This window comes from Schistocerca nitens, chromosome 8 (assembly GCF_023898315.1).
Source record: "Schistocerca nitens isolate TAMUIC-IGC-003100 chromosome 8, iqSchNite1.1, whole genome shotgun sequence".
Classification (NCBI taxonomy): Eukaryota; Metazoa; Arthropoda; class Insecta; order Orthoptera; family Acrididae; genus Schistocerca; species Schistocerca nitens.
This window is the reverse complement of record NC_064621.1, coordinates 275,859,263-275,872,441: the sequence shown is the minus strand read 5'-3', so window position 1 is coordinate 275,872,441 and position 13,179 is coordinate 275,859,263. Positions and strand designations below refer to the sequence as shown.

At 37.2% G+C, this 13,179-nt stretch overlaps 1 protein-coding gene across 1 annotated transcript in view; it reads right to left on the bottom strand.

Moving 5' to 3' along the window:
• Positions 1–37: 37 nt before the first annotated feature.
• LOC126199109 (furin-like protease 2) overlaps positions 38–13,179 on the bottom strand; it is a 456,386-nt gene continuing 443,244 nt past the window's right edge. The window contains exons 18-20 of the mRNA XM_049935863.1: positions 10,502–10,771; positions 6,722–6,915; positions 38–3,017 (exon numbers count right to left, since the gene is read on the bottom strand). Coding sequence (XP_049791820.1) covers positions 2,853–3,017; positions 6,722–6,915; positions 10,502–10,771 — 629 coding nt within the window. The 3' untranslated portion in view covers positions 38–2,852. The remainder of the gene's footprint in view (positions 3,018–6,721; positions 6,916–10,501; positions 10,772–13,179) is intronic.

The window sequence follows — 13,179 nt, the reverse complement described above, 5'->3', positions numbered from 1 at the left end:
ACATGAATCCACATATGAAAATGATATTTCTCTAATCTCCATTTTTTATTAAATATCATTTTAATATCATAAAAAAAACATTACACAAAAATGTACTTGTACCAGTTCCATAACTTACTATTAATTATAATGTAAAGTAAAATAATTGTTGTCATTCCTGTAGTTAGTGATGTCCTAACAGTTATCCACTGTTGAAATTTGCAGCAACAAATTGTATTAAATACTACTTTTGTGTGTTATTCGTGGAGGTATGACAATGGATCACAGCAGCAACTCTGGTTACAAGTCTTCTCTCTCTTCTCGAAATAGAAAGAGGTTCATGGGTATAATTTCAATTTCAAGTTTAAGTTTAATCGCTGCAAGAAGTGTGACTGTCAACTAAGCATTCCTCAACAATTTGCCAAATGAGGTAGGCCCCTAAATCAGTTAGCCTTAGCCACATCATGACAGTGAATTGGTGCATCGTCTCTAAATGGAGAGGGAGGTGACAATGAGTTACCAGAGAAGTTCGAACTGATAACACTTTCACATTCAAACAACTTTTTATGAGTGTTACTGTTAAAGAATTCATTAATTCAGTATGGTCTCTTCCATTCATTATTCACAATGCCACATGTAAGATTAATGGAGATTTAATTACTTGAGTGTTCCACCTTGTTTCACTGTTTAGTTTTTTTAACCATTATAATTCTCAACATTAATGAATGAGTAAAGCAAATGCATTGAAGGTTGACAAAAATATATTTAGCACACAACAGGGGAAAAAAAATATACTGACATAATGGTTAAGAGTAATTTCCTTATACCTAAAGAGTGACTTTTATAATGTAACAATTATGGAATGTCTGGTGGATTGTGGTGCATGTGAAAGAAAAAAATTAGATTCTTCTTAAACAAAATTACAAGCAACTCATGCATCCACATAAAATACATGTTTTAAAGCTTCAATTTATTTAAATTCTTCATCTCATACTCTGTTTCCATTGTGTGCATCATACATTCACTGGAACCCTAAACCACATAATGATATGTTACAGTATTTTTCACATAATACAAATATATATATATATGTATATAAATATTTAAGCCTTTTATCTCACTCATGTACAAACACTTTTTTACATTTATGTACACAGTAATTTACATTACTTGTACTCTTTAATTCAATCTGTGAACGTTCTGGAAGCTATACTAGTATCAAGATGAAACAAAGTAACACAGAAAATTACAGAAAAAATTAAAACTACATATATTATTTTATTTTCATTATATTCAAAAATCATTTTATTAATAAAAATATCAATATAATTTATTAAATTTTATTACATGTCAAGGCTATGGTACATAAAGTTTTATGATTTATGTTTTTTTATTTAAAACACACCTTGACGTAAAGATCAACACATTTATTATGTAACTATATTACCTGCACTGCAAGGTACATGCTTAGGAAAGCCAATTTGCCAGCTGGTAAACTGCTTCATTATCTTACTACCTAACAGCCATGATGAATAAATGATTTATTTCAATTTTTCCATCAATAGCTCATATCACACCATTGTCATGAAAAATCTCATGAGACAATAATTTAAAGTACCACCAGCAGTCTGTATCATAATGATAAAAGCAAACGATCACACTTGGTATTAACACTTACACTCAATATCTGATTTCTTCCATAGACAAACACACAAATATCACAACTACTCACTCATTTCCACTTTTCACCTTTTCTTTTCCTTAGCACTAGGGATGCTTTTTTCACCTTGGTCACACACTACTAATTTAAAGTTTGGAACTATAAAACTTTTAGACAGCCAACAGATAAAACAAAACTTTTTATTCCACTGGAACGCTTATTTATGACAACAAAGGATTAACAGACACATTTCAAACTGCAAGGTAAATGTAATATATTTCCATTTATTTCAAAATTTGGACTTTTTATAAAAATGAATTCCTGCTTTCAATGTACAAACTACAATCACAACAATAAAAATATATTTTTGCACATCTATGTTTTGATAACAGTAAGCTGCAATAACACACTGTTTTAAAGCTATCTTGAGTAAGGTTTTAAAGAAATAAATGATAGCAAAATATAAAAATAAAAATATTATTGGGTTATGGAAACTGCTCATACAAAAGAGATTCTTCTACGGCCAATGATGTTCCAGTACAGTACAGTACAGTTGCTCCATAAGAAACACAACTTCACAGTAACCAGTCCTGGAGTTCTAATTGCTGCCATTATAAACATAGCTAGTAAGAGCAGCAGCTCGTCTGATCCCACGTAACTGTTTAAAAAAAATTTGGCATATTCTGCTTAATTATTATTCCTAAGATCTACATTTATCCTTGAGGATGATACATGCATTTATAGGCACTTAACACACTTCCAAATTTTTGTGTCTCCTGTTTTTACACATCGGATTTACTTTTGAGTATGTAGGGCACCTTCACATCTTCCACTTACAAAACAGTTTCTTTCAAATAAAATTTTATGCTAAAATACCAGGAAGTCATTTTGGTATAATTAAAGTCACAATCCATAAAATAACAATTAGCATCATCAGGCAGTACTATGAGGAAGGTAAATGATGACATCCAAAGACGTTTAATCACTCAAGGGACCAAATTGAAGTTACCGAGTCAGCCAACACTTCATATCAGTTGTGTCAATGTAAAATAAAGGGGAGAATGGTTTCTGCAGCTAAAAGAGGCAATAATACACCCAGTAATTTACCCCCTCCCGAAAGGAGGTAACTGCTCGACTTTTAACATATTCACAGTCTCCCCTATTATTTAGGAATTTGTCGCCTGAGTTGCTTAGAAGTAGCAGAAATTCAGTACTACGTTTTAGTGAATAGCTGTACTTCCTCATCGTCATCCTCTGTAAAATCACCATCTTCAGGAACAACAGACACCTTGTTTACACCAACTTTGCACTTCCGTTTTGAAAGTTTCTCATATCCACTGCTGCATCTATTCAGGCCATTCCATGTTTGTGATTTTATCTGAAAAGAAGTAAACATCAATTTTGAAGCCATGACAACAATAAATCTGTGCTTGTTACATGATGATGATTGCTATCTGAACTGTTTAACAACATGTTTGCGTTAAACAAACAAGTTTTTTTTACACTAACCGTCGCATATTATGGCAATCCAGACAACAGAAGGATGAATACATTTAGGAGACAGGCAGAGAATGGGCATTGGTACTAATTAAAGCAGAATACTCATTGACAACTCATCTGATGAAAGGAATATGGTGAAGCTAGGAAGTTGTTCATTGGATGTCATAATTATATATGATGTGTATGAACTGCTTAATTGTTATAGAAATTTAGGATGCACTTGATAAGTAATTGTTCAGAGCAGATATCCATACTTGCACACAATATAACATTGAAACAAAAATTACATACACAACTTTGTAGCATGGTTAATTTGTACATTATGGCTGAAAATGCTAAATAAAATGCCTATCTACAGCCTACAATGTCTGGTGTGATCTTTTGCAATATATAAATAGCACTCTAAAAGTTCAGCTGCAATGCATGTGATCTTAAAACATTTGAAACAGTATCAATGGATATGAAAACTTCAGTGATCCCAATGGAAGTGCAAATGGAAGATACAAACAGATCACTTTGAGTAATCATACTCATATCTGATGAGACCACCCCTGATGGGGGAGGTGCTGATATCACAGGCCAAAAAATGAAATTCCATGTTGTTGTTGTTGTTGTTGTTGTTGTTGTTGGTGGTGGTGGTGGTGGTCATCTTCATCTCTGCGTAACTAACACAGCTGATGTCCAATGGCAGGTGCTTACACTATTTATCCCTCTCACCCTCCTCCTACCAATTTTACCCTAAACACTTTCTTCCATTAATGAACTGACAATTCCTTAAAGCTTCAGGATGTGTCCTATCAACTGTTCCCTTTGTTTAGTCAAGTTGTGCCATTAAGACTACTGTCTTGCATTTGACTTCTAGCCACTCCTGCTTTGCCATATTACACTTCCTATCAATCTCATTTTTTAGACAATGGTATTCAATTCTCCTGCTATGTTTGTTGCATTTTTATATTTTCTCCTTTCCTCATTTAAATTTAGTATCTCCTAGGTTATCAAGGAATTTTTACTAGACCTTGTGGTTTTCTGGTGCTTTCCCTACTTTATCTCTCAGAGCTACCCATCTGTTTTGTGTTTTATTCCTTTTACTTGTCTCATTTCATTATTCCCTAAAGGTCCCTCTGAAACTGTGAACAGCATGTAGTTCCTTCAATTTATCCAGCTCCCTCCTCCTCAGTTTCCTACCTCTTTGTAATTTCTTCAATATTGCACTGCAGTTCATAACCAATACATTATGGTCAGAGTCCACACCTGCACCTAGAAATGTCTTACTGTTTAAAATCTTGTTTTGAAATCTCTGCCTTACCATTATCATCAGTCTGGAAACTTCCTGTGTGCCCAGGTCTTTCCCACATATACAGCCCTCTTTCGCAATTCTTAAACCAAGTGTTGTCAATGATTAAATTATGGTCTGCACAAAATTCTTCAAGGCAGCTTCCTCTTCCATCCCCTTCTCTCAGCTCATGTTCTCCAACAATTTTCCCTTTTCTTCCTTTCCCTACTATAGAATTCCACTGACCCCATCACAATCAAATTTTTGTCTCCCTTAACTACATTAATGATTTCTTTTATCACACTACACATAGTTTCGATTTCATCACCACCTTAAGAGCATATAAACATGTACTATTGTGACGATTGCTGGCTTTGTTTCTATTTTAGCTGCAATGAAACAGGTGAGTTAGCCATTGTACCTTACTGCCGTTTCTTATTCATTATTTATTACCCATGTTTGATTTTGTATTTATAACCCTATACTCACCTGACCAGAAGTCCTGTTCCTCCTGCCACTCAACTTCGCTAATTCCCACTATAATAAATGAAAAGTGGTAATTTACTTTTGTTCTATAGTATTAATTTATTGTGTTATCTGGTTTTTGGCTTATAAGGCCGTCATCAGACATTTACACAAGTCACATAATAACTAATGAGGGCGTTGTAAGCTGAGAACTGGTTAACACAATATATTAATATTGTAGAACAAAAGCAAATTAGCACTTTTCATTGATTATAATGGTATTCTAACATGAACCAATGGAACATTCACTTAACATAATTCCCACTATCTAACTTCAACATATCCATTTCTCATTTTAAATTCTCTAACTCCCTACACCATTAAGGATCTAAGATTCCACACTTCGACCCACTGAATGCTAGTTTTATTTTTCCTGCTGATGATATCCTCCTCATTAGTCCCTAACCAGAGATTCAAGTTGGAGATTATTTTACCTTCAAATTATTATACCCAAGAGGATGACATCATCGTTAAGCCATACAGCAGAGTTTCATGCCATTGAGAAAAAAAATATGGCTGTTATTTTCCCTTGTTTTCAGGTATTCGCTGTATCAGCAAAGCAAGGCCATGTTGGCTGATGTTAGAAACCCATATCAGTCTGTCACCTTGTCTGTTGCCCCTACAACTACTACAGACACTGCTGCCCCTCTTCAGGAGCTAAAGACTAGTCCGGTCTCTTCACAGATACTCCTCTCATGTGGTTGCACCAATGACACAGCTGAGGCACACGAGTCTTTTATCTCAACAAGGTCCATGGCTTTTGGGGAGTGGGAAATTGCAGTACAGGTCAATATAAGGCTAACCAGTAGTTGTCTCGCTTTCAGTTTTTCCTTCACTAGCTGTATCTACCACTGCCTCAATGGAGCAAGCTATGACCACTGTTGCTGTTTACTTGGACTTTAGTTGGATAGAGATTGGCATGCTTTCTGACATCTGCACGACTAGAGTGGTGGGCCAGTTATTTACACCCCATGGGCTAGTATAATATTTCCATATAATGCTTCAATGTGATGAGCATATAGTTTTCACCACTGTAACACTTATATAGAACTGTGCTTAATTTTATTATTGCACAATGAAGTACTTGTGCTTGGATTTTTTTTAATTTCGATCTGAAACTATTATTGTTTGATTTTCTGGACTATTACATAGTTTAATCTCTCACTGAAGACTGTTAACTTTGTGTTCGATAGTGTCTGTTCGTACTACAATTAAGTTTAGAACAAAAACATTAACCACTGATGAGAAAAATCACAGAAACAATTTCAGAATCAATACATGGCTGTACAGGTTCTGAAATAGTAAACTCAGGTATAGTTTTGTTTCTTGGCAACATGCAGCCACACACTACTTGCTACGCTGTCTAATTAACTCAAACGTTCTGAGGGACAAATATTCTATCTTCCTAATGTACATACCCATCATCCCATTTTATAGACTATATTACATTAACTGAAGAAGCAGTTTGCAATCTTTGGTATATAGCATCATTAACATTAAAAAAAGGTCTACTCAAAACAATGACTGGTACTAAAAAGTATTAAATTATTTAAAAAGTTCAGTGAGTACAGAAAAAGTAACTTTTTTGCTTTCCTTAATTTTCTTTTAACTGTTAGCTCTGTTTTTATCCACATGCATCCACTAGTTAGAGAAGAAAGATATTGAGGGAGGAGTGCAATGAGGAATAAGGCAAAGCTCATTCTTTTGTTAGATGCACATCAAATGAAAATCGTCTACGTAGTGTTTTAGTAAGACTTCCAAAACAGAACAAAGGAATTTCTTACCTGCAGTACAGTAAAGATAATAGCAAACAGAACAACGACAGATATGCAGCCTAGAACAGCAAGTATTGTTACAGCTGTAAAGGGAGTTGGCAGATGTACCGAGGTCCCTTCTTGTTCTGTACTGATGTCCACAGGCTCAGCACGAGAAGCAGCTGTCCTCCTTTTCCCAGCAGGTGATGCATTCTGGCAGTCACCTGGTAACAACGATAAATTTAGGTTTTTACAACAGAACAAAATTAATTTTTTGTGTTATCCTTATTTTCAATGTTTACCAATTAACTATTCTGAATCAGAGATAATTCTCATTTTACACAAAGCAGTCAAGCCATAACCAAATGAATTTGTTCAAAGGCTAAGTACAATAAAAAAATTAATGCCTACGATTTTTTATTTCAAAAACAAAGCTTCAGCTTAACATTTGAAAGCATAAGCATTCCACTATTGTAATGAAGCAATTCCATATATAAGATTATTTGTCATTCTCTTTGTTGCTTTGAAGCAACACTGTTGTTTCATTACGGTAAAGTGTAAAGTAGAAGCCCTTCTCAGCATGTAAATGTTTCGGTAAAAATTGCTTGCCTTCTCCTATAACAAATTAAAATCCCTACATGAAACAAGCTCAGACAACACTCTCTCACATAATTAATAGATCTTTCCATAACAAGCTATTTTTTAACACTGTTTACATATCCTTTAACATTTACACATAGTAAAATGGTTACAATGCCGTTGCTTGGCAACAACTGAAACAGCATTCCACATGCCACCTCAAATCTAGTGTCTTTTTACTCCTGTCTTAGAATGAAACTACCCTACAATATCTATAGCATTCCCAGGTAAGTCCCTGTTGAATTTAATCATACAGTGCCAATGGCCTCAATCTTTGCGAACAGCAGGTCCGCCCCTTCTTTTGTTCCTCCATCATCAACACGCTCCCCACTACTAAATTTTATTTCAGTTCATGTATCTATTAATATACTCCCCATGTTGTTCTTGTCACAGTCTCCCTTTTATAATAAGATGAATTCTACATCCATGCCAGTAAGAACACAGAACTGTAAGACAAATGAGGGTAGTTTGAAATGTTCACAGAATCACCACAAGATATCAGCATTAGCACAATGAGGTTCCCACTTAATAACAACTCATTCTTCATGGGTAAACATGTGACACACCAATGAAATGGGTAGACATCTGTGGTGCGAATGTCTTTTAGTAGTGATTTGTGAAGATGGGGAAAAAAAATTCAACGTTCGAGCAGCAATTAAATACTTCACAAAGAGAATTATGAAAACAAACTGATATCACATCAGTTTTCAGAACACAGCGGGGGACTGTGCTCCATCATATTCATCTGTTGCTAAGTGAACAAATGAGTTTAAATTTGGTCAGGACAGCTTAGATGATAATCCAGGTAGCGGTCGACCAAGGTATGCCACTACCCCAGAAATTATAGTAAAAGTGCATAAAATGGTCATTGATGATTGCTGCCAAAGTGTTAAAAATTTTTGAAACTGTAGGCATGTCCTCTGAAAGGCCATATCCCAGTTTAACAGTGGAATTCGATATGAGAAGACTGTATTCCAAATGGTTGCTGTGACTTAACACATGATCAGGAACACATCAGAATGGAAACAAACAACAGTTCCAATTTATGACCACAGATGAAGCTTCGGTCCACTACTATACCCCGGAGACAAAACATGAGTCAAAGCAATGAAAAAATGTTTATTTGCCAACATCAATGAGAGCAGAGTCAATACTGTCAAAAAAGAATGGTCCCATTTTCTGGCATGTGAAAGGGATTCTACTGATAAATTATCTTCCCACTTGGCAAACAATTATGAGACAATAATCTTATGTATCAATTACAGTAAACAACCAACATAAAGGGCTAAGACTGGCAAAAAGGAAGGTCATCTTTCAGGAAGGTATAGACAGCTGTTGTTGCCATAGCAAAAACACGTGAACTAAAACATGAATTGTTGCTACACCTTCTTTCTTCACCTGATTTGGCTAAATCAGACTTCCATCTCTTCCCCAAGCTCAAAATTTTCCTAGATGAATGGAGATTTTCTTCAAGCAAAGAACTGACAGCTGAAGTCGATAGGTATTTTGCAGTCATGAGGAATGTAATTTTAAAGATGGGATCAAGGAACTAGAACATCACTGAAACAAATGCATTAGTGTACAGAAAGACTATATTGAAAAATAAAAAAAAACATTAATTGAGGCAAGTCTTTTCTTTCTAATCCATTCTGAAAACTTTTCAAACTACCCTTGTATTTCTTTCAAATCCCAAAAACCATTGGGACAATAACACTAGTGTTAACTTTGTGATTTTATACGACTTATTTACAAACAAGACCACATAGGCTTTTATGACAATATCAATTTCGTTAAAATCCTTCCAGCTGTATTACGGCTACAAGTTGTTGGTTGTGTGCCTGTCCATTACTCAACAATCCACACGAGGGAGAGGGAGAGGGAGAGGGGCAGGGACAGGGACAGGGACAGGGACAGGGACGAGATATGCATGCATGCATGCATGCATGCCTCTTGAATAATACCACAAGCTCAAAGCTGAGCACTAATACACTGCATCTGTTTATGTGATCATCCACCTTTCAACATTTCCTATGTCCTCTGCATGAATACTGAATAAGTGTTTTTATGCATTTCAAAATTTTAAAATGTTCTGCTATAATTTGTGAACCTCTTTATACAAATACCATTATGCAACCATTATGATTAAAATTAAAATGTTCACAAGTATTCTGCACATTATCTTTTATAAATGGTATGAGAAAATTGAACAAGTACCCCCTTCACAATTATCATTGGACAACAATTTAGAGAAGACAGGTGGACTATACTCTCTAGTTAGGATATAAAGCTCACTGTTCATCATTTTATTCTATGGTGTACATTGTGCTTTTTCAGCTTGTTTATTTGTATTTTCTAGCAAATTCATTTATGAGAATGTGCAGGAAGGCCAAAATAAAAATTCTGCTAAAAATATTTGTAAGTGTGTGACAAACTACATCATCCTTATTACCAAACATTGTGTAGCGAAGACGATCATATCTGGCAGCATACCCGTGAGGAGCACAAACGTGTAACACATTGGGAAAATCTACAGAATCACTGGAAAACTGCCCTTTACAGGAAATGCTGCGAATGTCCTGGGACAGAATTCATTATCCTGTGAGACACACTAGCAGCTCTGCCTGAAAGGTTTCAGCAGTAACGTGTTTGATGTATTGTTGTCATTCATCCAGTGTATGATGGTAAATGGAACAATTTATTCCACAAATTAAAAAATCGTAGTATGGGGTATTAGGTAATCTTTCAGGCCAGGTGATTTACTAAGGATTTGATTTAGTCACAGAAGACACAATAAAGCTAGTGTTAAAACCTTGCTGAAGTGCAAAAAAGGTAGCAGTAACTGAACACTAAAACTGCAGAGAGTGTGTGTGTGTGGGGGGGGGGGGGGGGGGGGCGCTGCTTATACCACACTGTAAAGAAAACTTTTTTGGACACATTCAAATAACTTACAGGAATGCAGCCAAGTGATGTCGTCAACAACTGCCAATACTTCAACAGGAGTACACCCTCCTGCTGAAATATCGACAGCTGTTGAAGACATGACACGGCAGCATTCTTTTAAGTTACCTAAACATTGTACATGCAAGGAGAAACTCAAGTCTCACTTTTTTGGACAGTTTTATTTTGGCCACCCTGTATATAACAAATTGAAAGCCCTTAATCAGTCTTTACCAGTGTTGTTGTCACAGGTACAGCAGTTTTGCTGTCCAGGTGCAGCACAGCATGGCACACACTGGTTGTTTAGACGATCCAAATGCAGCGGAGGACTGCAAGTTGAGCAGCTGAAGGCTCCTGGCCCTGAACAGCTCTTACAAGATTCATGACACCCGCGGCATGTCTGTGAGGGTGGGTCATAAAACTGAGTTCCAACACACTGCACACACAATCCACCATCCAGCATGGCATGTGCAGGGCATGAGGTACACTGTAGTGGACCTTCACCTGAAAATGAAAATTAGAAAGCTACAGCAAGCGATCACAGACACTCACAGCTTTATTAACCAACCTGTTGGTAAAGCTGAGATAAATATGACCTTTTTTTTATCTGACTTATCACTTCATTTGAAGGCTACTAATGAGTAAAATATATTTTTTCTTGAAAGGCTTTTCTTAAATTTTAATGGCTATTTGGTTTCAATAAATCAAACAATGGAAACTCCAGATTGGAATACCAGCAATACTAAGAAAAGGACAGATTGCTACTCACTGTAAAGATGACCCACTGAGCTGCATACAGACACAGCAAAAAGAGCGTTAAACATTATAGCATTCAACCAAAGCCATCTTGAGCAAAGAGAGAAAACACACACACACACACACACACACACACACACACACACACACACACAAAAGAAAACTCTCACACATTCACACAAGTAAGCACACATGACCACCACCACCACCACCACCACCACCACCACCACCACCACCACCACCAGCAGCAGCTCTTTTCATTTTGCCTGTCTGCAACTGAATATGTCATCTCTACAGTGAGTAGCAAGTTATGCTCTACCTAATGCTGGTGGCTATGATAAATGAAAGACAGAAGATAAAATCCACATACTTTGTTTTTTCAGTGACAATGCCATAAAAAAGGCAACAAAAAATGTTTTAGTTCCACAGGAACTTTGGTATTTCTAGGGCAATAAAGGACAACTGCAATAAAAAGTTGCAAGAGGAAGGTAAAAATGTTATAGTTGAAGAGGACTACAGGGAAGGAAAGGGAAATGGGGGGGGCGGCAAAATGATAATTCAGTACTTTGAATGAGAACAATAGCTATGTACTCATTGGAAGGAGTACAGCTAGCCAATCACCATATGGTTGATGCACTGAGTGGCTGCATGCAGATAAATAATGCACCAGCTGACCATTTTCCTGGTTGTGCAGTCCAACTTTGGTGAGAGTACCAGGTGACACGAGTGAAACAAGAAAGCAAAGATGGGATGGAGGTGACTGAGGGAAGGGAGGATAATGGATCTCAGAGAGAGGCAGTAAGTAAATGGGTAAGAATGTGGCACTAGTGAGCCTCCCATGGCACAGGCACAAGTAGTTGGTTAAGGTCCATGATTAAGTGAAGGAGAGGGTTGTGCAGGGAAGATAGAACACAGTAAGATGGAGACTGTTGCCATGACCACCAACAATTCATCCACTTGAATGACTGGCCACTGCTCAAATGAGGCAACGAATAACGTTGGTCACTCAGTGACAGAACATGTCACTGAACACAAAATTTCCAACTTCAGTTGTTGATTCACAACTCTATCTATCTTTCACCCCCCCCCCCCCCCCTTAATATCATATCCTTACAACAAATCCTTTGGTCTTACCACACTCCTGGTCTTATCTCTGTCAGCACCTGTCCCAAAACCACCTGCACCCCTGCCTTCCAATTTGCCGTTTTCCTGATCCTCTGATCCAACCCATTGTCCATACTCCTCCCAATCCCATCCCTCCACTTTATTCCATGAACAAGCAATTTCCACTGTCTGTGCCAGGGAGGGAGTCCACATTCCTATTAACCTCCCATGCTTCTTCTCCCTCTTAGCCATCAGCCTCCTTTCCTTCCACCCATCTCTTTCCCTCTCCAGCTCCTTCCTCCACTCACCAACTCCACCTGACACATCCCTCAGCCTAGTTGGGTTGGGACAATGTATTTATTTTTCCCCTCTCCTAATTAATTCTAATGAAGGTGGTTATCTACAGTATTAACAATGTTTTGAGTTTTGTTTAGCATCCTGTCAACCACTCAGTTGCAAGGAGTGTGGGGTTTACTTACCTCTTCAGTGGTTAACCCCTCAAGCCAGGAGCCCAAGTACCTACTCACACACTGTGAATGTTTGCACTGGCGGCATCCTGACCACTTACTTGCCCGTTGCATTCTCGGAGGTAAAATTGTATGGCTCTGCCATCTGTTGACAACAGCCGATACTACTTCGTCAGCTAACTACAGTCATATCTGTGCTGCTCTGCTTCGAAGATCTTTGTCACGAAGTGAGGCAGTCGGGAGAAATAAAATTATGTATCTTACAGTCCGAGCGACACTCTCGAATGCAAAACGATGCAGCCAAACACTTCACTTCTCGCAATTCTCAATGAACCAACTACTGTTTAGATAGTATAAATGACAGCGGGGGTGATCTAGATGTTGATGATGAAAGTGATTTTGACTGTTTGGAAGAAACACCCGAATGAAGTGAAGAAGAAATGGCGGACTGTGACGATGACATCAAACAAGGTGCACCAGTGAAACATGCACGAAATGAAGACTGGAAATGGCAAGAAGTTGACAGCTCTTATATCTCTTCGAAAACACCATTCGTTGGTAAATGTGGACCTGGGATACAGGTAT